A 25,983-nucleotide genomic window follows, 5' to 3' on the forward strand; every position below is an offset into this window, starting at 1 on the left:
GCCTGCCCTAAAAGCTTGTTTAATTCTTGTATCCAGTGAAGCAGTCAGAGAAGTGGTGTCAGAAGCGGGTGCTAGAGATTAGCGACCGAAATAAAATAATTGAACTTGACGCAAGCGTGTCGTCTCCGGCCTTTCGCTACAGTACAGTACGCTACAGTACTTTACATAGTTTACCTTTCAGTGTAGTTTGGGAGGCTAGTTAAAACATTACGTAAGGCAGAATAATACAAATTATACGCCACACTATTGTGGTGGGGGGTATACTAAATCGTATTTTCACTCAGTTTTGCTCAGTTCGCACGCGTTCTATTTTGTAAATGTAGTGGTTCTTAACTCCATACTTAACAACATTGGGGTCCGGCGCTGTTTATTTTACTGCATGGACACAGTTTATTTTTATACATTAAAAACAGATGGATGGACATACCGTTTCAAAGGAGTCACAAAACTACCAGTGGCAGAGAGTGAATCAGACTGAGTTTGTTGTGATACAAACAGTTCTGCAGGTGACTACTGATGTACAGCTGGCTGTGGTTTGCATTTTGCATTTTTTTGGGGGGGGGGGGGGGGAGAACACTAATGACAAAATGGTACAGAGAAGTCGCAGTCCTGTACACGCAAGAATGTTCGGTTGTGTGTTGCATTTACTCCACCTTTTTCTTCCTGTGCTAGGATTTAAAACCAAAATGCCACGTTTCCCTTTGCACCATAATACAAACGGTCAAAGTCGCCTGTAGAATATCACTTTTTTCAGTAATTGCAATGTATACAGTATTTCCCCGGTCTATATGTTTCTTTTAAACACACCTCTTCCGTCCTCGCTTAGGTAACTACCTCAATCACTGGACAGATATAATTCTTCCACAAACAAATCAGATTGTGACTTACACAATAATATAGTTCTAGCTATGTGTAAAATATTAACACCAAATATGTATGGTTATGGACATGACCTCATGCCTGCTCTAAAACGTTATGTCACATGGGGGGCAGCTGTATACATTATGCAATATCTCAGAGGGGCATGCACCACATTTTACTTCCACAACAGTGGCTTTCAGGTTTCTCAGGGATTCTGTTAAAGAAAGTGTATGTTGTAGAAATGAATACCATAATTACTTCTCTGCATCAAATGCAGCTCTTCATTTCACTACTATTGCCAAAATTAAAATGGCTTGTGAATCTCAAAAGTAAAAAAACACGATTACACAGTTATGCATTTGAAAACTTTATTATAATGCCACAGACAAACAGCAAATAACCAAAAGGTACGTTCAAATGCCCTTCACATCCTGTACTGAACAGCCTCATGTCCGTTTCTTACTCTTCACATTCCTTTCCCTGCAAAAAAGAAATACATAAATATATTTAAATTATTTTCCATAAAACTGGCTCCTCTGCATACACATTTTACTGAATTTATTTACACGCCCAATAAATAAAAAAAATACTGGATATTCAAAATATTTACAATGATACTTATTATTACACTGGTATATTTAAAAAATAAATAAACAAATTATCTAAACTTGCCTTTGAACCAATATCACTTAGCCCTCAGCTTGTTGACCTGGGATTCAGCAATATCAGCACGCTCCTCAGCTTCCTCAAGCTCATGCTGCACCTTCCTGAACTTAGACAGGTAGGTATTAGCCTGCTCCTCCTAAAGGACAAGCCAACAGTCATGTATTTTTAAAATAGTAAATCAGATATTGTATTATCATTAGAGCAGCAAAAGAGAATTTCATTGTACACCAACATTAATCACAATAATTAGCTAACAATAATTGCCAAAAGTGTTTAACAAGCCGTGCTGGAAACAATATCTGTGATTACGCATGACTTACAGCCTCTTCTGACTGCCTCTTGTAGGCCTTGACCTTCAGCTGAAGTTTGTCAACCAGATCCTGCAGCCTGACAACATTCTTCTTATCTTCTTCAGACTGTGTGGAAAAGAAACAGGATTTCAGTCTGCAGTGAAAATGACCCCATTGATAGTAATCATTTTTTATGTTTCACTAAATAACAACTTCAGGTTCTTATGTACCTGGTATGTCAGCTCCTTGACTCTTCTCTCATATTTGCGCACACCCTTAATGGCATCAACACCATGTTTCAGCTCTGATTCAAGTTCATGTTCCAGCTCACGCACCTAAAACAAACAGAACAATTCTACATATGATATCAATAAATAACATGGTCATGATTATCAATCTACTATGACTATTTAAAAAAAAAAAATCTGTTAACTTCAGCCATTTCTTAATCGTTTCCTATACATTATTAAAAATAACAAAATGAACAGGTTCCCAAGTGTATGCACATCAACTGAACATCTATTCTTTAATATAGGTCTATTCAAAACAGATGTGATTCCACTGCAAATTTACAGCCTTTATTTAAATCTTTAATGCATACTTTCCCTGCCCTTAGCTTAAACTCACTCTGGCTTCCAGTTTCTGGAGCTGTTTCTTTCCACCCTTCATGGCCAGCTGCTCAGCCTCATCCAGACGGTGCTGGAGATCCTTCACTGTCACATCCAGGTTCTTCTTCATTCTCTCCAGGTGGGAGCTGGTGTCCTGTTCCTTCTTCAGCTCCTCTGCCATCATGGCAGCCTTTAAAAACAAGACAGGGCTTAGGTATCTATAATACAATGCCTTCTGTATCACAAGTTCAGATCAGTTCAGATAGTTCAGATAGTTATTAGAACATACATCAGTGATAGCCTTCTTGGCTTTCTCCTCTGCATTCCTGGCTTCCTGGATTGTGTCTTCGATCTCACCCTGAAGCTGACAGAGGTCACTTTCAAACCTCTTCCTGCCGTTGATCAGGCAGGTGTTCTGGAATAAACCCCAAAGTATGTAAGTAACATTCATGTCATGTTGCATGTGGAATAGAATCTCATAACAATTGCCCAAGCATAGGATCCTGTTTATTGAAGAAGTGTCACCAATTCTACAGTACCTGGGAGTGCAGCAGCTGCACACACTCACGGGCATCAACTAGCTCCTGCTCTGCAATCTTGTGGCCTCTCTCTGTCTCTTCTAGGGCAGCCCTCATTTCTTCAATTTCAGCCTGCATCAGGTAGCTTCTGTGCTCCACCATGGCATACTGTTCCTTGATGTCTTCACTGCTTCTCATGGCATCATCAAGGTGCATTTGAGACTCCTTCCGAGTAACAAAAAAAAGTATGCTCCTATCAGTACAGTTTATAGGTGGTGGAAATGTTGTCCAAGTTTTATTATACCTAACATGCTTTTTTATAGCAATTAATTTACAAAGCACCTGTTAACTTAAGGTTTCAGTAATTATAAGAAATATTTATATTGGGCTGACCTTGAACTGAGCCTGAACATTTTTCAGTTGTTTCTGGGATTCAGCAGCTTGACGGTTGGCATGAGCCAGCTGGATCTCCATTTCGTTGAGATCTCCTTCCATTTTCTTCTTCATTCTCAGGGCATCATTCCTGCTCCTGACTTCTGAATCCAGAGTGCTCTGCAGGGAGTCGATGGCTCTCTGGCTGTTCCTCTTCACTTGTTCAAGTTCCTCGTCCTTCTCAGCAATCTTCCTGTCAACCTCAGACTTCACTTGGTTTAGCTCCAGTTGCACACGGAGAAACTTGCTCTCTTCATGTTCCAGGGATGCCTGAAACAATTTTTTTTTGTTTCAAAATTACAATGCAAAAAATAATTTCCTAAAGTGTTATATTGTACTATATATAAATCTAATGTACCAGTTTAGTGGTGAAAATGTAAAACAACATGCTCCCCAGGTGATAAACATCAGAGTCTTCATTATACATTACCTCAGCCTCCTCCAAAGCAGTGTGTATCTCGCATTTCTCCTGCTCTACTTGTTTCCTGGCCTTTTCCATTTCATGGATGCTTTTGCCATTTTCACTAAGCTGTTCAGTGAGGTCTGAGATCTCCTCTATAAAAAAAAAGATAAAATGGAATTTCTTAAAAGACTGACAACTCCAGAACATTGTTTAGTTTCCTTCATTTGCTTCACAATTGATTTACTGATACAACATACGCTGCAGGTTCTTGTTTTCATGTTTCAGTGTTTCAAGATGATCCAGAGACTCTTCATAAGCATTCTTCATCCTGAAGTTCTCTATGCCCAAGGAGCGAGTATCCTTCAGAGCAGCTTCCAGCTCAGCCTGGCTTTCCTCAAACTTCTGCTTCCACTCAGACAAAACCTTTAAATATGTTTTATTTAGAAACAGTAGTTTAATTTAGCATTAACCAAACCTGTGATCAACATGAATATTCTTGACTTCAGTTCATCACCTACCTTATCAAAGTTCCTCTGTTTCTTATCAAGAGAAGCAGCAGAAGCATTAGCTCTGTCAACATCCATCATCAGATCTTCAACTTCACCCTGCAGTCTCTGCTTGGTCTTTTCAAGGGAAGAGCATTTGGAGTTGGTGGCCTCAATCATCTCCTCTGCATCTTGCAATTGCTGGGCAAGCTTTTTCCTGAAGTAAAAAACGATTTATAGTAGCTTATAAACAAGCCAAACAAAGCTTTGTCTTAATACTCTTTACACTGTATACAACAAGTGTTATGAATAATTCCAGCTTACTTGGCTTCCTGCAGTTCTTCTGTGCACTGGATTGCATCAGTTTCATATTTTGTTCTCCATTGGGCAACTTCACTATTGGCCTTGGACATTGCACGCTGAAGTTCAGCCTTGGCCTCCTGTTCCTCCTCAAACTGCTCACGGAGGAGGTCACAGTCATGGCGAGATGATTGCAAAGCATGGGCCAGAGCATTTTTAGCCTGCACAAAAATAAGAGCATTAAAGCTTCAATGCTTTCAACCATAACCGTCTGATAAGAGTCTCATTCAACTAACCTACATTTCCAGTAATATCTAAGTGTTACGTTTTTTACCTTCATTTCCTCTTCATGATGCCTCTTAAGCTCCTCAATCTGGTGGATAAAGGCCACTTTCCCTCTTGTCATCTGGGAGACCAAAGATTCCCTCTCATCTAGTTGGCGAGACATTTCACCTAGGGTGAGGGGGAGGGGGGGGGGGGGGAATAGCATGTTTTTTCCATATGTAGCTCTTTTTCTATTTATAAATCCTGATATTTAATGGTAATACTATTTACAGTTAGTGTTTTGTAACATTACCATTTTCTGTCTGCAGGTGAGCTTTTTGAGTTGAAAGATCATTAATAAGTCTCTGGTTATCTTCATTCTTTGACTTTGCTTCACTCAGCTGATCCTCCAGTGAACGGCACATCTTTTCAAGATTGGCCTGCAGAAAAATAAATACATAATTTCATATTAGAAGAGTGGAGTAACAGTCAGAGAGATTCACAGACACTGTTGAAAATATTAAACTCACTTTAGACTTGGCAACAGACTCTATGTTGCCTGAAAGATCATCCACTTCCATTTTAAATTCACTCTTTTCCTTCTCCAGCTTCTGTTTCACACGCTGAAGGTTGTCGATCTGCTCTCCAAGCTCAGCCACGCTGTCTGCCTGCTTCTTGCGAAGAGCAGCAGCAGTAGCTTCATGCTGCAGAGTAGACTCCTCAAGATCACGGCGCATTTTCTGGAACTCAGTGTCACGCTTCTTGTTCATTTCAATCTGTGCTGAAGTTGCACCACCAGCTTCCTCAAGCCTTTCACTGATCTCCTCAAGTTCCCTGGAAAGATCAACTCTTTGCTTCTCAACCTTGGCCCGAGCTGCACGTTCTGCTTCAATTTCTTCCTCGAGTTCCTCAATTCGTGCCTGCCAAATAAAAGAAATTTGTTAACCTCTGACAACTTTTTTTATTATATAAAGGAGAAATACCTTTCACACTCCTAGCATCTTACCTGGAATTCCTTAATTTTCTTCTGGAGTTGAGCTGAAAGAACCTGCTCATCCTCGACTTTTCCTTGCAGCTGGCTTACTTCAAAGTCTTTCCTGTTACAAAATATAGATAACACTTAATAAGCTGATCAATGTTATTTGGTTTACCACAACATGTATACACCCTTATATTTAAAAATGTGAAATTCTACTTGTGTAAAACACTTAACTATTTCATTTACTTTTTGAGTTTCTCCTCTGTCTGCTGCTTCTCATTCTCCAGATCCATGATGGATTCCTGGGCGAGTTTTAAGTCTCCTTCCAGCTTTCTCTTGGCTCTTTCCAGGTCCATGCGAAGCTTCTTCTCTTGTTCCAGTGAGCCTTCAAGCTAGAGTTAAGCAATGAGTAATTGCATGGTTTAGTAAACAATATGTCATCCTAGTATGTCACCTGTAACATCCTGTATATCAAGTTTAGCTAATAGCTTCATAGATATTTGGCAGGGTTCCAAAATCTAATAGAAGGTGACTTTCCACAAATACACAAGCCACAAATGCACGCTTACCTTAAAATGTAGTGCTGTGTTACAGCTTTTGAGAAAATCATAGCGGATAACACATTTCAGGGGAACATCTACTAAAATGCCAGTACTGTCTTAGCATATACACTAATTGCAAACGAGGAAAGCAGATTACGAAACTAATACAAAATAGGTTACAGACTAAAAAGCATTTCCCACTGTGTAAGTATAATAGTGTACATTTACTACCTTTAAAATACTTCACACTTACATCATCGACTTGCTGTTCCAGCTTTGACTTGGCTTTGGTCAGAGTGTTGACTTTGTCTTCCTCAGCTTGCAGATCATCAAGGGTCTGCTGGTGAGCCTCCTGGAGAGCCTTCTTCTCCTTCGTAATCTTAGCAATGTTTTCATCAAGGGAAGCCATCTCTTCAGTCAGGTTTTTTACCTGTAAAACAGTGCATTTTCATTAGGCAATTACACTACAGTGCAATTGTTTTCCTTATAATATATTTATATAATGTATTAATTATACCTTGTTTTCAGTGGCGTGTTTCTCCTTCTCCACTTTGGCCAGTGTAAGCTCTAGGTCATCAATGTCTTTCTTGAGCTCACAGCACTCGTCTTCCAGTTTCCTCTTCTTGGCAGTGAGCTCCGCATTCATTTCCTCCTCATCTTCTACTCTCTCAGACAGCTCCTTTAGTTTAGCCTCAAGCTCGATCTTGCTTTTGATAAGGCCTTCACATCTTTCTTCAGCATCTCCCAGATTTTCAGATTCCTTTAAAATAAAACAAAAACACACTTTAGATTTAAAAAAAAAACCTAAAAACACCTAAAAACACACCCTGTTGAGAAGTTGTAATTTCATTTCACATGATGGATTTAAATGATATATTTTTTCTAGGAAACATACTGATTGAACTTGAAGAAGTAGGTCATTCTTCTCTTGCATAACTGAAACCATTTTCTGCTCAAGCTCCTTCCTCTTTGCTTCTGACTTGGCTAGATCTTCTTTGCACTTGGTGAATTCTTCCTTCATGTTGGCCATTTCCTTTTCAGTTTCTGCGCTCTTCAAGAGTGGCTTGATCTTGAAGTACATCTTCATCCATGGCCAGTGTTTCACATTCATGAATGAGCGGATGTTGTACTGGATGGTAAAGAGGGCCTCCCTGAAATAGATAAGAAAGTATAAGTCTCAAGATACAGTCTCAAGACCCTCATGTTGATTCAGATGACCAATATAAAGACAAAATACCTTCTTTCCATCATTTTCTTGAATTCAATCCTCATAAGATATCCACGGCAAACAGCCTGAGTACACGTAACAAGAGTTGCCAGTCGCTCGTCTCTCAGTTCCTCAAGAAGACCAAGAAGACCAGCTTTGAAGAACACCTGAATAAAATGTAATAATGTTTTTTATGTTCATAAGTTTAACCTTACAGAAAGTTTTATAAAAGCAAAATACTTACCTTGGTGTGTCCAAATTTGTACTGGGTATGATCAACATCGATTGACCCCAGAAGTTTCTCTGCAGCTTTCTTGTTGTCCATAAACTGACCATCAGGGATAGCGCTGGCATTCAGTACCCTATATCTATAATTAAATAATAATTGATAAAATTGAACTTTTCTTGTATTAATCTATTAATCTGAAATGGTTTCACAAAGACCAAAGGAGAGTTCAAATGATCTACCTCTGTTTAAAGTCCCCATAGAGGATTCTGCTTGGGAAACCGTTTCTGCAGATTCTGATGCCTTCCAGCACACCATTGCATCTAAGCTGGTGTATGACAAGGTGGTTGTCCATGACACCTGTTGGTATAGCATTAAAATGTTTTTGGATTATTGATCTATCTATGTATTTATTTAAATCAGAATATCAGATTATATCTATTACTATTACGATATCCATACCTGGAGTTTTGGTTTCATTGGGAATCAAGCAACGCACAAAATGTGGATGAGTTGTCCTGAGGTTGGATATCAGCTTTTTAAGATTTTCCTGTAATAAGCAAAAAATCAATATTATTAGTATGCATACATGTACAGATATGCTGTCTGTATACAATTATTTTACTTTCAATAAATCCTTACTCTGAAAAGAGCAGACACTGTCTGGAAAGATGAACCCTTCTTCTTGCCAGCTTTCTTGCCTGAAGCAGCAGCATCTAAAATAGATTAATGTTATTACATCTTTTGAAAATGGTTCAATTAAGTCACATACAACACTTTATAAATATTTATAAAGATACAAAATGTAAACTTGACCTTACCATCAGCTGTGCTGGCATACAGGCTGCTTAGCAGTTTCACTGAAGACTTCTGATACAACTGAATAACAGACTCATTCAGTGGGTCCTTGTTCTTCTCCAGCCAGCCACTGATGTTGTAGTCCACAGTGCCAGCATAGTGCACCAGGGAGAAGTGGCCCTCAGCCTTGCCTTTGCCAAGCTTGGGTTTCTGGAAGCAGTTGTTCTTGCCGAGATGGTGGTCATAGAGCTTGGCTTTGAAAGAATTGTCCGTAGACTTGGGGAACATGCACTCCTCTTCAAGGACAGAGAAAATACCCATGGGCTACAAAAAAGACAACAACAATGTATCAATATACAGAAGAACATCACACTACTTTTATTTTTGTCTTAATGCAGTTTAATAATAAAAAAATACCTTTTCAATAAGCTCAATGCAAGCAGCCAAATCCATACCGAAGTCAATAAATTCCCATTCAATTCCTTCCTTTTTGTACTCCTCTTGTTCCAGCACAAACATGTGATGGTTGAAAAACTGTTGTAGTTTCTCATTGGTGAAGTTGATGCACAGCTGTTCCAGTGTGTTAAACTAAACACATAAAAAAACAGAAAAGCAGGCATTCATTTACTGATACAGACTTTAAGAAACAGTTATTGGTAAAAAACTAAACAAAACGTACATCAAAGATCTCAAAACCAGCAATATCCAGGACTCCGATGAAGTGCTGTCTCGGTTGCTTAGTATCAAGCTGCTGGTTGATACGGATGACCATCCACAAGAACAATTTCTCATAGACAGATTTGGCCAGAGCACCAATAGAATTATAGACCTAAAATAAAGAAAAAGTATACATTCAAATTGATGCAATACAAAATAAAACACAAACGTGTGCATATAAAAACTATATTCCTAATATTATGAAACACACAGTATATGAACCTATTCAGTTATAGATTTTCTGACTTACCTGCTGAACACTCTGGCCCTTGGTGACATATTCATTGCCAACCTTCACTCTTGGGTAGCACAGTAGTTTAAGAAGATCAGAAGAGTTCAGGCCCATCAGGTAAGCTGCTTTATCAGCCACTATAGGAAATAGAAAAAATATATAATTAAACACTTGCACAAATAACAGATTTGTTCGTTCACATATTTCTGTATTTTCTGGCTATATGACTTGAAACAAAGAGCTTGTATTTTTTACAAGTTAACAGAATACTCCATGAACATGCGTACTATAAACAGAACTTTCATGGAGTCCTTCGGGGGCTTGCTGGTGATTTAGTCATTCTTGTTCATGTAATAACAGGTTTTTATCTAAATTCAGAAAATTCAATCTATTTGCTGGTGACGTTTTGGGGATTTTCATGATTTGAAGCCAGAGCAGAATCTACTCGTCTATCTAATTGGCAAGTCCACCAATGCAGTCTGTTTGCATATGCCTCAGCCTTTTAGTATAGATTATGCTCTAACCTCATAATTATCAAAATGACTTTAAGCGTGTGTTTGGCCAGCTGTCATATTTGGCTCATGTTCAGATTTGCTTCTGTTACAAATGGTTTCAAATGACCCCACTGGTTTACCTTCAGTGCCATCGGGTTCAGCCTGCTCCTCACGCTGCTTCTGCTTGAACTTCATGTTACCGAAATGCATGACTGAACCGGTCAGCTTGTAGATGCCAACTTTTTCTTCAGCGTTGAAACCAAGGATGTCGATGGCTTCCTATCAATATACACAAAATCTAAGTTATAAAGCACTGATACTAAATAACACTTAAACACAGGTAACCCCTTTCAACTGTACTTACATCTGTAGCCATCAACTCCTCTGCATCATCAATACTCTTCACCACAATTTCACCCTGGCTGACATAGCTGAAGTCATATGGGTTGGTGGTAATAAGAAGCATATCTGTGGGAAATATATATATATATATATATATATATATATATTACAAATAATCATATTTACATATAAATCAAACTTGCTGTTTACCAAGGAAGAAGATCATCGATATTGCTTACCAATAAGTTCTGGCTTCTTGTTGCACATCAGCTGGTAGAAAATGTGGTAGCTTCTCTCAGCTGACAACTGGAATGTCACTCTGGATTTTTCCAGAAGATCTGTAAAGATATTCAAATGGTTTGGTAACGTGACGTTTCTGAGATCAAACAACTTGGATCAGGTAAAATACTTACAAGTTTCAATATCAGCTGAGGACAGTTTTCCTGAAGGTCCAAAATGGATTCTGATGAATTTACCCTGTTCATTAAAAGTAAACAAATACATTTAGATCAATGATGAGAACATTTAATATATATATATTACATTTCTACAACTATTATAAAGGGTTTCTTCTGATGAACTTACAAAACGGGAGGAGTTGTCGTTCCTCACGGTCTTGGCATTACCAAAAGCTTCCAGCAGAGGATTGGCCTGGATGATTTGATCTTCCAGAGTTCCCTGTAAAGGCCAACAATACGTTCAGCAAGTACTGTATAATGTATTACCACACAAACATGTTGTCTTATCAATCATAAAGTACAGGAGTCCAACCTTAATTTTGGAAGGCTCTGCCTTTTTCTTGGTATCGGCAACCACTGCGATTGTCGCAAAGTACTGGATGACACGTTTTGTGTTCACAGTCTTTCCAGCACCAGATTCCCCGCTGAAGGTATTGAGAAATATTGACGTTAATACTGGATTTTTGTGATCCGATTTTAACAAAATGTAAGGTAATTTAAGCAACTGAAAAACTTTAAATAAGCACATACAAGGCATACTTACGTGATCAAAATAGACTGGTTTTCACGGTCTGTAATAAACAAAAAGATTGTGTGTGCTTATGCTACCTTGAACAGTGCTGAATTTTTAAATACGTTGTGAGTGTGTGTGTGTGTGTGTGAAATGTATTATTATTGCTGTTGTTGACAATAGGCCTCTTACTTACCAGTCAACATGGCCTGATAGGCATTGTCAGAAATGGAAAAGATATGTGGAGGAGCCTCCTGACGCTTCTTGCCTCTGTATGCATTAACAACCTCAAGGTTGTACACTGGCAGCCACTTGTAGGGGTTGACAGTGGCACAGAAAAGACCAGAGTAGGTCTGAAAAAACAATGACGTATTATAAATACTTATTTTTTTATATGGCAAACATTTTAAATAACAATGTTGGATAGTTTTATCTTACGTAAATCATCCAGGCGGCATATCTCTCTTTGAGGTTAAACAGCACAGATGGTTCATTCAGATGGGTCATCATGGCCATGTCTTCGATCTTATCATACTTGGGGGGGTTCATCGGCAAGACTTGGTCATCCTTCACAGTTACAGTCTGAAAAATAGGAAGATTATGTTTTAAAATATGCCAATAGGAAGCTCAGATTAATATTTTGTGAAGTATTATTCTTACTCTGTTATCCTCTGTCTTGACGGTAGCTTTGCCATCTTCCTTGCTCTGGATAACACCCTTAACATACAGTTCCTTAGCATCAACCACATAGCAGAATGTCCTGGCATCAAAGGTTTGGTTCTGAGCTTCAACTCTTTCCTTCTCAGATTTGCGCAAAAACTCGGCTGCTGGCCCGAAAACGGCCATTTCAGCGTCGGTACTCATGATGGAATATTGCTAAAAAAAATAATAACTTTGGAGTTACCCACCACTTTGCAATGCACCCAGGTATCAAAAGCACATGGCGAAGGCATTCCCCAGCCGACTGACCCGGACGGGCAACATTACAGTAATATCCCATCAAGGGATGTATGTTTGAAAAAAAAAAAAAAAGATAAAATAATAATAATAATAATAATATTAAAAAATGCAATGTATGAGTGTAAAGTTAATAACCATGTATGAACCACACAGATATGATATTAATTTAATTAAATGAATGCAACAATCAGATTTCAGCTTAACAGCATTTCACTTAACACAAGACAAACCTAAAGGAAGCCAAAGTTTAAAGTTTAAATTGTGTTTTCTTTTCTATACCCAGCAAGCAAAGAAACTCCAATGATGGAACTAGATTTATGAGAAGGTGGCTGCAACAAAAAGTACATTCTATTTAATTATTATTAAATTAGTTAGTTCAGATTGCAGTTACAATATAAACCCCAGATTGCTTAAAACTAGGTATGTTAATACAGTACAATTATATTTCCATATTACCCTTAATGGGATTTAACTTTTGTCTTTGTTCTTGAAAAAGTTGAATAACCTATGTAATCGCTGACCCCACTAAGGCTAAATATTCAGGCTTAACTAGATTTAAAATACCGGACTGCGTTCTTTAGCGTGCGTTCTTTCAAATTGTAACAAATAACTTACCGTGCCAACGAATATTTAGCAAATAGTTTTAAAAAGAGTGAAACATTAATTAGAAACATCGTTCTAATTCATTCAGTGACATTTTTTTCAAAGAATGATGGAAATAAATAAATTAATTAATTAATTAATAAATAAACGTCGGTGGGGTTTCCCACAATACCTACCTCAGTGTTCGGTTGATTGCGACTTGCTTTGCTTCTCCAACCTCTTATACAGAGTCGTTCGCATTGCTGGACTCTATATTTGGTCATCGTTTGACCAAATACAGAGCATGCGCAATCAATCACTTTCCCTTTAATGAGGTTATAGAGGGAATTATCACCAACATGTTTAATTATTGAGGCTATTTTATAAATTAGGTTTTACTAGTCAAAGAAAATTCTAATGCACATTATAGTAAATAAGCTTATCCAATTTTTTTTTCAGAAAGGAAAAAAGCATCTAATAAAGTACCAATTAAACTAGAAATAAACAGCTGAAACATTTAAATGTCGGGTTTGTGAACAGTCTTGGGGTATTTATTTACACAGTACATGTTTTAAAGTTTAATCAATCCTTACCGATAAAAAATATATACTACTACTACTACGACTACTACTACTACTACTACTACTACTACTACTACTACTACTACTACTACTACTACTAATAATAATAATAATAATAATAATAATAATAATAATAATAATAATAATAATAATATAAAAAGGAAGCGGGTGGCGTATAACTATTATAACGATCTGTAATGTTAGAATATGCTGTAACAGCAAGTATTAGAAAAAAAATTGAGATTGTCTACAATCATACATGGAAACAGTTAAGGGTCCACTTGAGCACAAATATGTCAGCACCTATGTCTATTTCTGCCCAAGAAAACACAGCTGCTCTCCCAAAGAAAGCGCTTGTTCACACAGCCGCTCTTCACTGTCGCAATAGTCTCACTGCAATGCTCGCATTCCGTACTGTTTCGCATTCCAACAATGGAATTTCATTTCAAAACTCGGAGCTGCTATTTAACAGCAAAAATGGCAACGTCCAAAACTGACAAATATTGGACAGCTATGAAACACGCATATTACGTTTTTAACACGTAATATAGGTTAGGCATTTCGTATTAAACTTTGAACGGTTTCAATAATACATTACTGTTCTCTTTATCGTTTTAGGCTACCTTTTCCAAAGTCTTACATTAAGCTAGTCATATTGGATTCGACATGTTGTATACATTGCCCTATAGTTAGTTACCTGTTTGGAAGGGTAAGTTTCAAATGGCAAAAAGGCTGGTATAGCAGTCGAACAAGACTTCGAGCGATAGAACAGAAGTAATCGCCCTATATACTAATTCCCCCTTGGACGGAGGGTTCTTATTAATGGGTTTAATATGAACTAGAATACTGAATGGAACCATTAGGTGACCGGAAATTGCTGCTTCATATTTGGAACCCGTGTGGATTGGATACAACCGTTATATTATCAATATCAATCAATACTTTATTTATATAGTGCCTTTCATACAAAAAGTATGTCAAAGCACTGTATAGGGCAAAACAGGAGAAAAAACATTTTATAATACATCTGTATTGAGATTAAAGAGAAACACAGTTTAAAATGCAGTTTAAAAAAAAAAGCTAATCTAAATTTTAAATTTTGTTTTAAAGTCATCAACTGATGTAGCACTTATGTTATGAGATGGCAGTGCATCTCACACTTGTGGGCAACACAGCAGGCCTGCATCCAATCACAAGAAGGTATATATGTGACTAGAAGCTCCTTTATATAATCTGGTGCCATACCTTTAGCTTTATAAGTCAGAAGTCAAATGTTAAAATCAACTCTAAACTTCACTGGGAGCCAGTGCAGTGAAGCCAGCGCAGGTGTTATATGGTCTTTTTTTTTTCAAACACATTAAACCATCTGGCTTCATAAAAAAAGATTAAATAAGGTTTCCTTTTTCTTCTTTTTTTATGTATGATGCCTTTGTGCTTTTGAATATAATTAAAAACCATTAAAAAAAGTCTGGACCTGGTGACTCACTCAACACGAATGAAAAAGTATTTGCTTCTTATTGCTCCTTATTGTTTGTCAGGCTAAGGTCATGGAAGACTGCTTTAGAACACCCGGTAAGTTTTCTGAATTTCAGACCTGGTGACTGGACAGCTGGCAGGGACCCCTGCAGGTTTCTATCAATGGATACACCTTTAACCAAGAGTCCAACAGATCTGCTATCTTAACTGTCTTGACTGAAACTGGTTTGCTGCAGGGTAACACAGGATTTCTTCACATAATTCATGTTCGGGATTCAATTTGCATAACATGTTAATCAGCTGGATATAGTTATTGTGTTCACCATGTAGAGTGTGACAGGCAGAGACGGATGGACGGACAGGCAAAATTTGGTAAAATTGTGAAAGAGAAAGGCTGACATGACATTGCCAGAACAGATATGTTTCAGTCAAAAAGCCTACAAACACCAGATCAGATTGCCCTGCCTATTCTCACAGTAACATAGGCGAATATATACAACATTGTACAATGGCAACTTACTGTAGAAGCATATGCAGAATACAATATATATATATACATACCAGTATTTCCTCTCAGGGCCATGCATCTATAAAAGCTGTTTTAAATGTGGCAATTAATTAGCCTAAGATAAGATTGATGTTGTATCTTGGAAAGTCATTTAATTATACAAAACAGATACATTAAATAAGTAAATATATGTCAGGTCAAAGCCTCACCAAAATAGAAAACATCCACAATAAAATAGCATAGTCCTAAATAGGGGTTTTATGGTGGACAGCAAAAGGTGAACTCCAATGTGCCATCTGTACCGAGGTCAGCACCTTTGGTGATTTTGGAACAAAGGCACTCATCAGCTGTTTCACCAAAATACATGTTCTCACACCCACTCTGTCACAACCTCAAATATACTAGTAGCAACACAGACAGTTATCCTTATTTCTGCAAATGTGGAATACAAAACTGCACTAAATTGATAACCTCATTTTTTGGCCTCCAAAAGACTGTAACCACAAAAGTGCAAAATCCCTATCTTCTGCTGCTAATGTTTTTAGGCTACAGTAAGGATATTCTTTCAGTTAAACTTGTTTTTTCTCAAAGCAATCCAGTAAGGAGCACGTAATGAACAAAACAGAATGATATTGGAAGAAACCAAGGATAAATATCTAATGCAGTGTTTCTTTTCATTATTCTGAACATTTGAACTATGTGCGAGTAGCAATGCCTTCTATGTAATGTTAAATAGCAAATCATTTAGAATTTTTAATTTACTGTATTTAAAAAATGGTGTTTAATAAAAACAAATACAAAAATAAAAATCTTTATTTAATAAAGATTTATGACTTATACCAGTTGCATTAGGTAGACCTATGGGGAAAATGAATTTGACTTTTCATCAAAAACAGTTGAAAGGTTTCACCCAAGCCTAATGTTCTTCAAGCAAGTCTACCCAAGAACCCTAACCACTGTTTGACAAGTGATTAATAATCCACACTGTTGGTGTCCAGGCACCAGGAAATGTCAGACTGTGATGAAGCTACTGTCCAGCAAACTGTGAATGCCAGCCATGAGACTGTCAATCAGTTTCCTAAAAAGAGAAGCTTAGAAACGTCATGCGGGCAAGCACACAAACTAACTGTTATTGAAGATCAAACCATACTACCGTTTGACAGGAAGAGGAAGGGCTGACATCAAAAACAAATTACCAGCCAACTTCAAAACACGCAACAAATAAATAAGGATACATATGCAGCTTGACTAGTGGTAGGTTACTGTTTTTTTTACCCTTACACCTCTATACTGTGCAAGTAAGACATTGGATACTTTTTAAATGAAGATTATAATAGACCAATAAGGAATGTGTCCAAAAGCGCGTATAGAATGGACAGCCTGCTTTGTATGAATGGCATGTTGACATGCTGCTGTTTCCTTTAACTTTTAATTACGTGAATCATTCTGCTCTCTGAAATGCAGTGCCTTATTTTCAATAATCTTTCAGTGGTACAGAGTTGCCATGACTAAAGTTAAATCTGAATTATAAAGAAGTGTATAATATATATATATATATATATATATATATATATATATATACACACACACACTACTGGTCAAAAGTTTTAGAACACCTCAATTTTACCAGTTTTTATTGAATTTTTTTTTTTTATATACAATTACATTATTTTTTTACATACAATTATCCATTTATACAGTTGGGTTTTTACTGGCGCAATCTAGGTAAAGTACCTTGCTCAAGGGTACAGCAGCAGTGTCCCCCACCTGGGATTGAACCCACGACTCTCCAGTCAAGAGTCCAGCGCCCTAACCACTACTCCACACTGCTAATCTACCTAGTGGGAGGCTACCAGGTATCAAACTATTTTTTCTTTTTTTTTTTTTTTTTTTTGCGTTAGTGGTGTTTTATCGGTTAAAACCGAAAATCAGAAGCCCTACATATAATATAATATATATAATATACAAGAGGTCATTGATAATTTCTTACACTAGATGGTGCTATTGTGCTTGCATCGCAAAGATAAGGTAATGGAAGTGCACGCGCATAGTTGCATTCTATTTTAGTGTATTGTGTATTTATGCATTGTTTTAATAATTTTACTGGCATAAAGATTTTAATAAACCTGAGTTCTAAATGTGTCAGTTTTTTTCTACGGAGTAAAACAGAGGTAAGTATGCATATTCAGCATTAATAAAATTACATACAGTATATGGATTATAATAAATTACTCTGTATTTGTCCAGAAAGTCCAGTTAATTTTGTTTTTGTTTTTTAAAGGCAAAGAAATTATCAAAAAAAACTATCACTGCACTGCCCCAAGTTGAAAACAATTGCACAAACCAGGTTTAATACAGTTTCTTACTTTTCTTTAAAATAACACCATTTCTAAAAGTCAATTTTGCATTTACTTCTTAATTTCCGTTTTGCCAGCCACAATAGTTTATGTCCACTTCCTGTGTTACAAATAATAGGACCTCACCTGCAGTCCATAGATAATGTAGTCAAGGGGGTCCTATTTCCTGTAGCAGGATAAATGGGCTTCAAAGAAATGGGATGCTAATGAGAATAAACATTTTATTTTCTTTTAAAACCACCCCTTCAATGGTTAACTTTGTAACATAAATACACAACATTGCACGCAATCATTTATTTTCTGTTCACGCATCTAGATATTCTTTCAATGGTAATTACAAAAGATGTAACCACTGGAGAGTCTGTCAAAGAAGAAACAAATGGCACTCCGCCATGACAAATGTAATTCTGTAACACTATAATCTCTGATATTAAATGATATCCTGATATAAATAAAGTGGTCAAGGCTAAATCAGTTATATGAAATGTAGCCAAACAACACACCTTTGTATGTACTGTATTGCCCCTTGGTCACTTAACCATGAGTCTGGCTTATCTTTAAAAAAGGCTTCTTCATCAAAAATTGGGTCACCTGCCATAACACTGTCACTAAGGAAGTGACACATCTGCTGGGTATCGCTTCTATTTCCTTTGTGGAAGCTGCAGCAAAATATGTTCTCCATACGAGACATCATTTTTCAAACTGTCTTTGCGAAATCTGACAGCAAACTTCCTTGTAAACTTACCAGAACTGGAGGAATTATTTTACAAGAAGTGTGGTCACAAAGTCAAGCATATCTGGGTGGAAAATGTCAAGATTTAAAAGCAGGCATCTTTCAAGCTGTTTTATCCAAAGAATGCTCTTGGAAATGAGATGATTCATCTCAATTTAAAATAATAATAATAATTACAAAATAAAAGTTTGGAAACCATAATGACATATTATAGAATCTTTTTCACAGAGGTCAAATACAAGACACATAACTGCGGAGTTGAGATTGAAATCAGATAATATTCACGTCAAAATCTTCTCTAATATCAGTCAACACACTTTAGATAGGCAAAGAGAAACTTATTATTATTTATTTATTTATTTATTTAGCAGACGCCTTTATCCAAGACGACTTACAGAGACTAGGGTGTGTGAACTATGCATCAGCTGCAGAGTCACTTACAACTATGTCTCACCCAAAAGACGGAGCACAAGGAGGTTAAGTGACTTGCTCAGGGTCACACAATGAGTCAGTGGTAGAGGTGGGATTTGAACCAGGGATCTCCTGGTTATAAGCCTGTTTCTTTAACCACTGGACCACACAGCCTCCTACAAGGTTTCATGATGTACCGGGATCCAGACTTGATCGTTTTAGGGTTTATAAAAACCAGTGACCCTAACCATGATCGCCAATCTAATATGCTTTTTGGTTTCTGAATGCTAAAGACCATATGATTTGACAATATTGACTTCACATTTGGTACACAACTTTATTCTATGATTCAATATCCCTCCATGATTATTATTTTTTTTTGCTTGTTTAACTTTTTTTAATGTATCAGAAGTTGTTGTTTCCCGGTGCCATGTTTCCATACTATAAACCATTAACTCATTTGGTCTCACAGCAGTGAAGAATTTGACCAGCAGTGGTGTGAAACTTTAATCTTATCATTGCATTTGAAATATATTGCAAAAAGGCAAACAGGATCCTCAGCAAAAACAGAAAGAAGGTCAGGGATAATGCTGTTGTCAATGATAACAATACCAATTGAAAGTCTTGGTTCTCACTCCTTTAATGTGATGAACAAAGTTATTTAAAACAAACAGAAAAAGTATATATTATACAAATCTCGAGTGACTAGAGCCAATACTACACCCCAAAAAGACTGCTGCCTGTAGTTTAACCTGAGGCTGAAAAATCTGTATGTTTTATTTGCTTTAATGTTTAGAGAAAGGAAATGGCCAATGGCATTAAGAATTTGTTTCATGAAACTTCTGATTTCACTGCTGCCTTTGTTCCAGTAAATGCGATGCTGGTAGTATCCGCAGAAAGGTACATTTTACAGTTTCCAGTGGTTTTCCAATTCTAATAATGGTATCACCTTACATTAAGTGTCTCTAATTACTGTGTATTCACATAGTAGTTACATAGTAAATACATGTGTACTTACACGTAATTACAATGTTATTATGCATAATTACAATGTATATTTAAGTACACAATTGTATCAGAAAAGGGTTAATGTCAGGATTAGGGTTAGATCCTGCAAAAAGATTTACACATTAAGTACATTGCAACCAGGGGCGCTGGAACTAGGGGTGCTGAGGGTGCAGTTTTGTTCAATGGTTTTCAGCATCCCCACTATAAAAATTGTTCCAGCGCCTCTGATTGTAACTATGCATTATAGCATTGTAATTATGTGTCAGTACACATGTATTTACTAAGTAACAACTATATAAATACACAGAGACACTAGAGACACTTAATGGAAAGTGTTACCCTAATACTTGCTTCAGTATTTATCATGCTTTGGAGTGCTTTATACTCTATGCTTTAACTTTACTATGCTCTTCCTATGATACACCGCAGTCAAAGGGATGAATTTAAATCCTGGCAACATACTACTACTACGACTACTACTACTACTATTAATTATTATTATTATTATTATTCGTAGTAGTAGTAGTAGTCGTCGTCGTCGTCGTAGTAGTAGTAGTATTCTATAGTTTCTGTTAATCCCCACACACGTCCTCAAATACAAGGACTTTTTCTAAAATATGTCAACCGTGTTTGGGAGAATGGCTGAGTACTGTAACCAGTGGTAAAGATACGCAAGTGTGTGGTAACTATGGGAGGATACTACTTAAAAAGGGTTATTTTATCATGAATTATGCAATAAATACCAAGCAATCTTTTCTGTTCTGAATGTAAGACTGAATTGCAAAATCGCGTTGTATATTTATACTGAGTAGGGCTTGAGGAATGAGATCATGCTTCCTTCCTTTCGTGATACTCTGACTGCAGCTCAAGCGCAATAACAGAGGCAGCACCAGCGCAGAAGTGAAGACTGGATTTGCACAGCTGGGAGTTAGCAACAGAAAGAAAATCTGCTGCGCTATTTCATATTCCTCTCACTCAAGATTAAAACTGAACACAGCGGAGCACCGTCGTGAACAACAACAGAAGCCATAAAACATAATGAAGAGTTTACTCTTAGTAAGTTAAAAAAAAAAAAAAGAAGTAGACCCGCAGTACATATTTCTACATTTTTTTCCTTTGGTCTGTGTTTGCATGTTCTTCCTCCTGCAATGTCTGGATCTCTGTGCAAAAGTTTATATGGCTTCTCTGGAGAACAGCATCAGCAGGGGTTGAGGTTCGAGGCTGGAGAAATTATTAAAGTTTTGCAAGTGGCTGACGGCGGCTGGTGGGAAGGAGAAAGGGATGGAGTCCGGGGATGGTTCCCAGCAAGTTACGTCCAAATATTAGAGGTACGTTTTCTTAAACATTTGGCTAAACGAACGCTTTTACTGCCAAGGAAACTTTTGTTTCTTTACTTATGTACTTATGAAAATCGTTAAGATGAAGCTTAATAATAATAAAAAAGCGTTCATTGTGATAGGCACTATTCTAAAAGTATCATTCAAAAGATATTATGGAAGGATAATATTAATTGTATGAAAGCATTTGTGAGGTCTTAAGTTTGTACTTGCCAGTTTCCCCAAATGACACTAGGGGTCAGGCCTGAGTAATCGTAATTATAGGAACACAATAAAAACATTTCCGTCTGTTGTTGTTTCCAATACATAGCTTCCAGTGTAATTTATGAAAAAGACTTTTGTTTCTAAATTACGTATGCATAGCATTTTGTTCTGCATGTCTACTGAATGCAAAGGCTTCTTCTGAAATACTGCTTTTGGCTTAACCTCACCGTGCATAGTAGCCTGGTGTTTTAAATCTTTCAAACTTTCTTAATGGGTGGGCTACGATCTACTTTCTGACACTACACCGGTTAAATACCTACAAGGATTGAACAAAAAACATTGATGCCTTCCCTGGTGTTTGTAAAGTTGTATTTAACAGATTTAAGCTGGTTTGAGTAAACCTTTTGACTGGATTTCTTAAATTCTAATTATTAACACACACTCACGCACACACGCGCGCACCCACACACACACGCTTTGGGATGCAGACAGTTTAAAGGAAGCCACTGCATTTTTCTGCAGCAATTGCTGGTTTGCGCACACATGATTCCATTGACGTTGCATGCTCAACTTGTGGTTTTGGTAAATACACAGCTGGCGCAACACAATTTTTCTTTTGCAATACCGTGGCTAAATACGTCTCGACTGTCACAGGCGAAGTCTTCCACTTCAGAAGCAACGGGAAAGATTGAGTTGTGTATTGTCAGCTGACTTTTCCATACAAACTTCTCTAACAGTCTTTCTTGGGTCTGGTAAGGGGAGGTGGGCAGGGCACGTTGTTCATTGGTCCTTTGCATTTCTCCAGAAATATTTTGAAAGGGAATTCCCTGAAGTGACGTCATGCTTATAACATGTGATGGACTCCCCACATTTCTATGTTTGATCTGTGTGTGCTTGAATGATCTTGGAGCTCAATTGGTGCTTCATCTTTGGAGTTAACTGTGTGACACAGTAGTAGAAAATGTGACACCATGGATCAGCCTCATTCCAATATATACTGGGCCCAATGATGGGACACTGAAGAAGAATTATTTTGAATTTTGGCTTTTGGCTTTGGTCTGACTGTTTTCTCAGAGCATGCTGGGACAATACATAAAACAGTATAAGCAGCCAGTAAGCAAAACAAGTGTAACAGAATCCATCATTTAAATAATACCTACATTAATAGGGATGGACTATTAATGGATATTTAAGTCAGGTCAGTGTAATGTCATACACTACCCAAGTTCCTGATATGCAGTTGATTCATGTCCTAAAACAGTGGGGAAGACTGGCTTGGGTAACCTGAGCTGTTTGTGTAAATGTACAGTTTGGCAGCATTAGCAGGCATTTAAAAAAATAAACAATTAAACTATCGAGTGACACAAAGGGAAACCCCTTACGCCATTTCACCTGTTGATAAATGCCTGTTAATTATTGAACTGATACTTTTCTAAGGAACACAATCCAAAATATGTCTAATCAGGTGCTTTTTCTTAATTGCAATTTCAATAAGACTGTAAATAGCAATGAAATTGCTTGAACCTGGGGGTGTTGGCACAATGTCAAAGGAAAACACTCTTCTGGAATATGAATGGATTATGTAATGTAATAGTAAACACTGGTTAAATATCTTCAGATAATAATGTTTTTTTTTTTAATTTGCTTTGATGAATGATGTTTTGTATAAATGTATTTGTTTTTAAACAATAGTCAAGAAAAAGTCTTAAAAGTCCACCCAGGTCGAGGGTGTTTGTTTGTAAGTCACACTTACATTTTGGTGAATCCCTTTTCAGATTCTAATTAAAAATGTTAAGAACATTTTATTTAGTGTGTCATAGTCTGGGAGGCTGATCTGTCTGTCTGTCTGTGCGTCTGTCAAACTTGAATCAAGGTCATGGTGATCTGCTGCGGGGGGATACGTGTTACTGGCCTACTTGTTTAAAAAATAGTGACAGTGTTGATTTGTTTCATTTAACTACTTGCTTTGGATATAAACATCTAAACGGAATGTGTGATAAGGTAAGAACAGCATGTTCTCAGAATGTTTTGAAAGTTTGGTTGCTGTTTTTGGAAAACCAGATAGGGAGGTTACAGTCACAAATAACTGCCCCCTTGTGAATTACTAGTTTGTTGACATGCATTCTTTCAAAGGCACTCAGTTATGTAAACTAAGCCTGATTCATACCTTAAGAGTAAACTGTGTTGTAGAGACAGAGCTGCCAAGGTCAGTACAGCAGAAGCAATGAAATTTGAACGCAGGTGTGAGGCAACTAATTTGGGTTGGAACAGATTTTGTTAAAGTTACACACTAAGAATATTCATGATTTTAGTGACCTCAATAGGCAAACATGTGGTGGTTTTAAATAAAAAAGGTGTTTTTTGATAAATGGGGATCACTTTTTCAATTTATGAGAATGCAGTCAGTGTTCATTATTTACACATAAAAAAAAAAAAAAAAACATGACATATTGAGTCATCACATATGCATTCAATTGGTGAAGGACCCTAATATGAAAATATAGGTGTCACAGATTGCTTGTGTGGTGACATCTGGTGAGTGAAGCGCTGCTGCGCAGATTTATTATAAAACAAATACTTTACACAAAACAAAACATTCAAAATAAACGTCATGATGGCCAAAAGAAACAGACAAACAAACACTGACCTGTAACAAGTAGTGGGCTGGTGCACAACCAGCACGCGTAGCAATTGTTATTATTCTTAGTATTTTTCTCCTCACTCTCTCTCCCGTTCTCTCCACACTGAACACCCAACCCTGAGTGAGTGATTTGTGCCTCTATATGTACAGCTGGGCCGGAACGCAATTGCTAATTAATCATTCACTTGAATCCAGGCACAGTCTGCACGTGAACTGATTTGTGCAATCCCCGTGCCCACATACAAACACACACTTTACTCTGCACTCTTTACAGCTTTGAGTAGGGTGACCAGACGTCCCGGTTTAGCCGGGACAGTCCTGCTTTTTCATCAAAGGTGACACACTCTAAGTACTTTTTGTCAAAGTAACGTAAACAAACGCTTTTAGTTTATTCCTTGCCATGCGTTTTCATTTAGTTTATATTCAGTATGAATCTGATCATTTTGTAGCTGTTCAGTTCTGGCAGGATTTAGCCCAGACAGAGTAGCTAGAGGTTGCAAGCATCCAAATCCACCAGGTTACACCACATCAACAACGTCAATAAATAGAGACTGACGCAGTGAGTAAAAAAAGAACGAAAAAAAGAAAAATCTCAAAATGTAAATGCATTTTTAATGTTTAATGTATTATTATTATTATTATTATTATTATTATTATTATTATTATTATTATTATTATTATTATTATTATTGAACTCCATATAAAAGTATGCAATATGTGTAACACAATATGGCTATTTAAACGAATTATCCACAAATTATACACTCACGACTGTACTGAAATTAGCTAGCTGATTAAACAAAACAAAACAAAAAGATAATACTAAGTGAGAGGATGGCTATTTAAATGACCCTTAAAATAGCCTATATTTAAATGGTTTAATTAGTCTTGTCAATTATTTAACAATGTGTCACGGTTTTAAGCTTTGATAATCTGGTCACCCTAGCTTTGAGGAGTCTTTTTAGATGAAGCCTCCCTGTTGGAAAAAGGACATTAATTAGTCAGCCTGGTAAATAATGACTAAGCAGAATCAGCAATATACAAAACACACAAAATAACAGGTGAGAAATGAAATAACCTGACAATGTAGATGGTATAAATCGTCCAAACGGAGCAAAATGGTGCCTAGAAATCAACACCAGGCCTACTCTTTAGGGGAGTGAATTCAAAAATACTGCACAGAAATGAATCCAATTGAAGGTACCCACCTGGTTTTAGTCTGCAGAGACAGTGACATTTATGAGGCCCCAGCATCCTGTTAATAAGAGAGCGGCAGCATGTGTTTCCCAGACACGGAGTCCCTCTGTAAACAATAACTAGAGTGTAGGGGTAAATTGAGGCCTAACTACACTTTTAATGGAGTTCAGAAGTAAATATTTTTAGTTGGGCAACAGACCTGTTTGCAGTTAATCAATTAGACAGTTGAATTGGGAATTTAGGAGACCAGACAATTAGGGTGACCACCTTTTCAAAATGCAAAAATGGGACACCTGTCATTTTTTTGAAAGGTGGGGGTGGTGTATATTTACATATTTTATACTGTATACTTAATAACAATATTTCAAAATTAAATATCAACTTATCGTTTTAACCTCAGTTTCCAATTCTAAAATCTTTTCTACACAATGTATAAAAAAACTTCCATGGCCTAACCCATTCCTCTCTGAAATTGCACAGGTGCTTACTATTTTTCTTTAGTGTCACTTCAACTTTTCAGTGTCAGTTTCAGATCAGTGTTAGGCTGTTGGGGGAACATGTGATGTGAGTGTAAAAATGTCTCATGATAGTGGGACTATATAGTTTTATGTCTTTGATTGGCTACCCAATGTGTCAATCATTCTAGGGCTGTGTA

At 37.0% G+C, this 25,983-nt stretch overlaps 2 protein-coding genes across 3 annotated transcripts in view; one reads left to right on the plus strand and one right to left on the minus strand.

Moving 5' to 3' along the window:
• Positions 1–1,212: 1,212 nt before the first annotated feature.
• Positions 1,213–24,206, minus strand: LOC117423643 (myosin-1B-like). Its single transcript, XM_034039713.3, has 40 exons — positions 24,138–24,206; positions 11,994–12,209; positions 11,772–11,915; positions 11,530–11,686; positions 11,367–11,394; positions 11,136–11,247; positions 10,950–11,042; positions 10,778–10,841; positions 10,604–10,702; positions 10,387–10,490; positions 10,163–10,301; positions 9,547–9,665; positions 9,259–9,408; positions 8,997–9,167; positions 8,603–8,903; positions 8,424–8,497; positions 8,244–8,331; positions 8,024–8,141; positions 7,800–7,923; positions 7,586–7,722; positions 7,244–7,499; positions 6,866–7,108; positions 6,602–6,778; positions 6,053–6,198; positions 5,834–5,924; positions 5,358–5,747; positions 5,141–5,267; positions 4,898–5,016; positions 4,588–4,784; positions 4,297–4,480; positions 4,036–4,201; positions 3,806–3,930; positions 3,337–3,645; positions 2,965–3,168; positions 2,715–2,840; positions 2,445–2,615; positions 2,048–2,152; positions 1,848–1,943; positions 1,534–1,663; positions 1,213–1,341 (listed from the first exon to the last, which is right to left on the minus strand). Exons 2-39 carry the CDS (start codon positions 12,195–12,197, stop codon positions 1,547–1,549), a joined length of 5,775 nt encoding a protein of 1,924 aa, XP_033895604.3. The 5' UTR covers positions 12,198–12,209; positions 24,138–24,206; the 3' UTR covers positions 1,213–1,341; positions 1,534–1,546.
• The window catches only part of LOC117423642 (growth arrest-specific protein 7), a 96,183-nt gene continuing 91,008 nt past the window's right edge, over positions 20,809–25,983 (plus strand). Inside the window, exon 1 of one of the 2 annotated variants that reach the window (XM_034039710.3) lies at positions 20,809–21,277. In XM_034039710.3, coding sequence (XP_033895601.1) covers positions 21,098–21,277 — 180 coding nt within the window. In that variant the 5' untranslated portion in view covers positions 20,809–21,097. The remainder of the gene's footprint in view (positions 21,278–25,983) is intronic. The other variant, XM_034039711.3, reaches the window with a different exon arrangement.

This window comes from Acipenser ruthenus, chromosome 17, assembly GCF_902713425.1.
Source record: "Acipenser ruthenus chromosome 17, fAciRut3.2 maternal haplotype, whole genome shotgun sequence".
Taxonomy (NCBI): Eukaryota; Metazoa; Chordata; class Actinopteri; order Acipenseriformes; family Acipenseridae; genus Acipenser; species Acipenser ruthenus.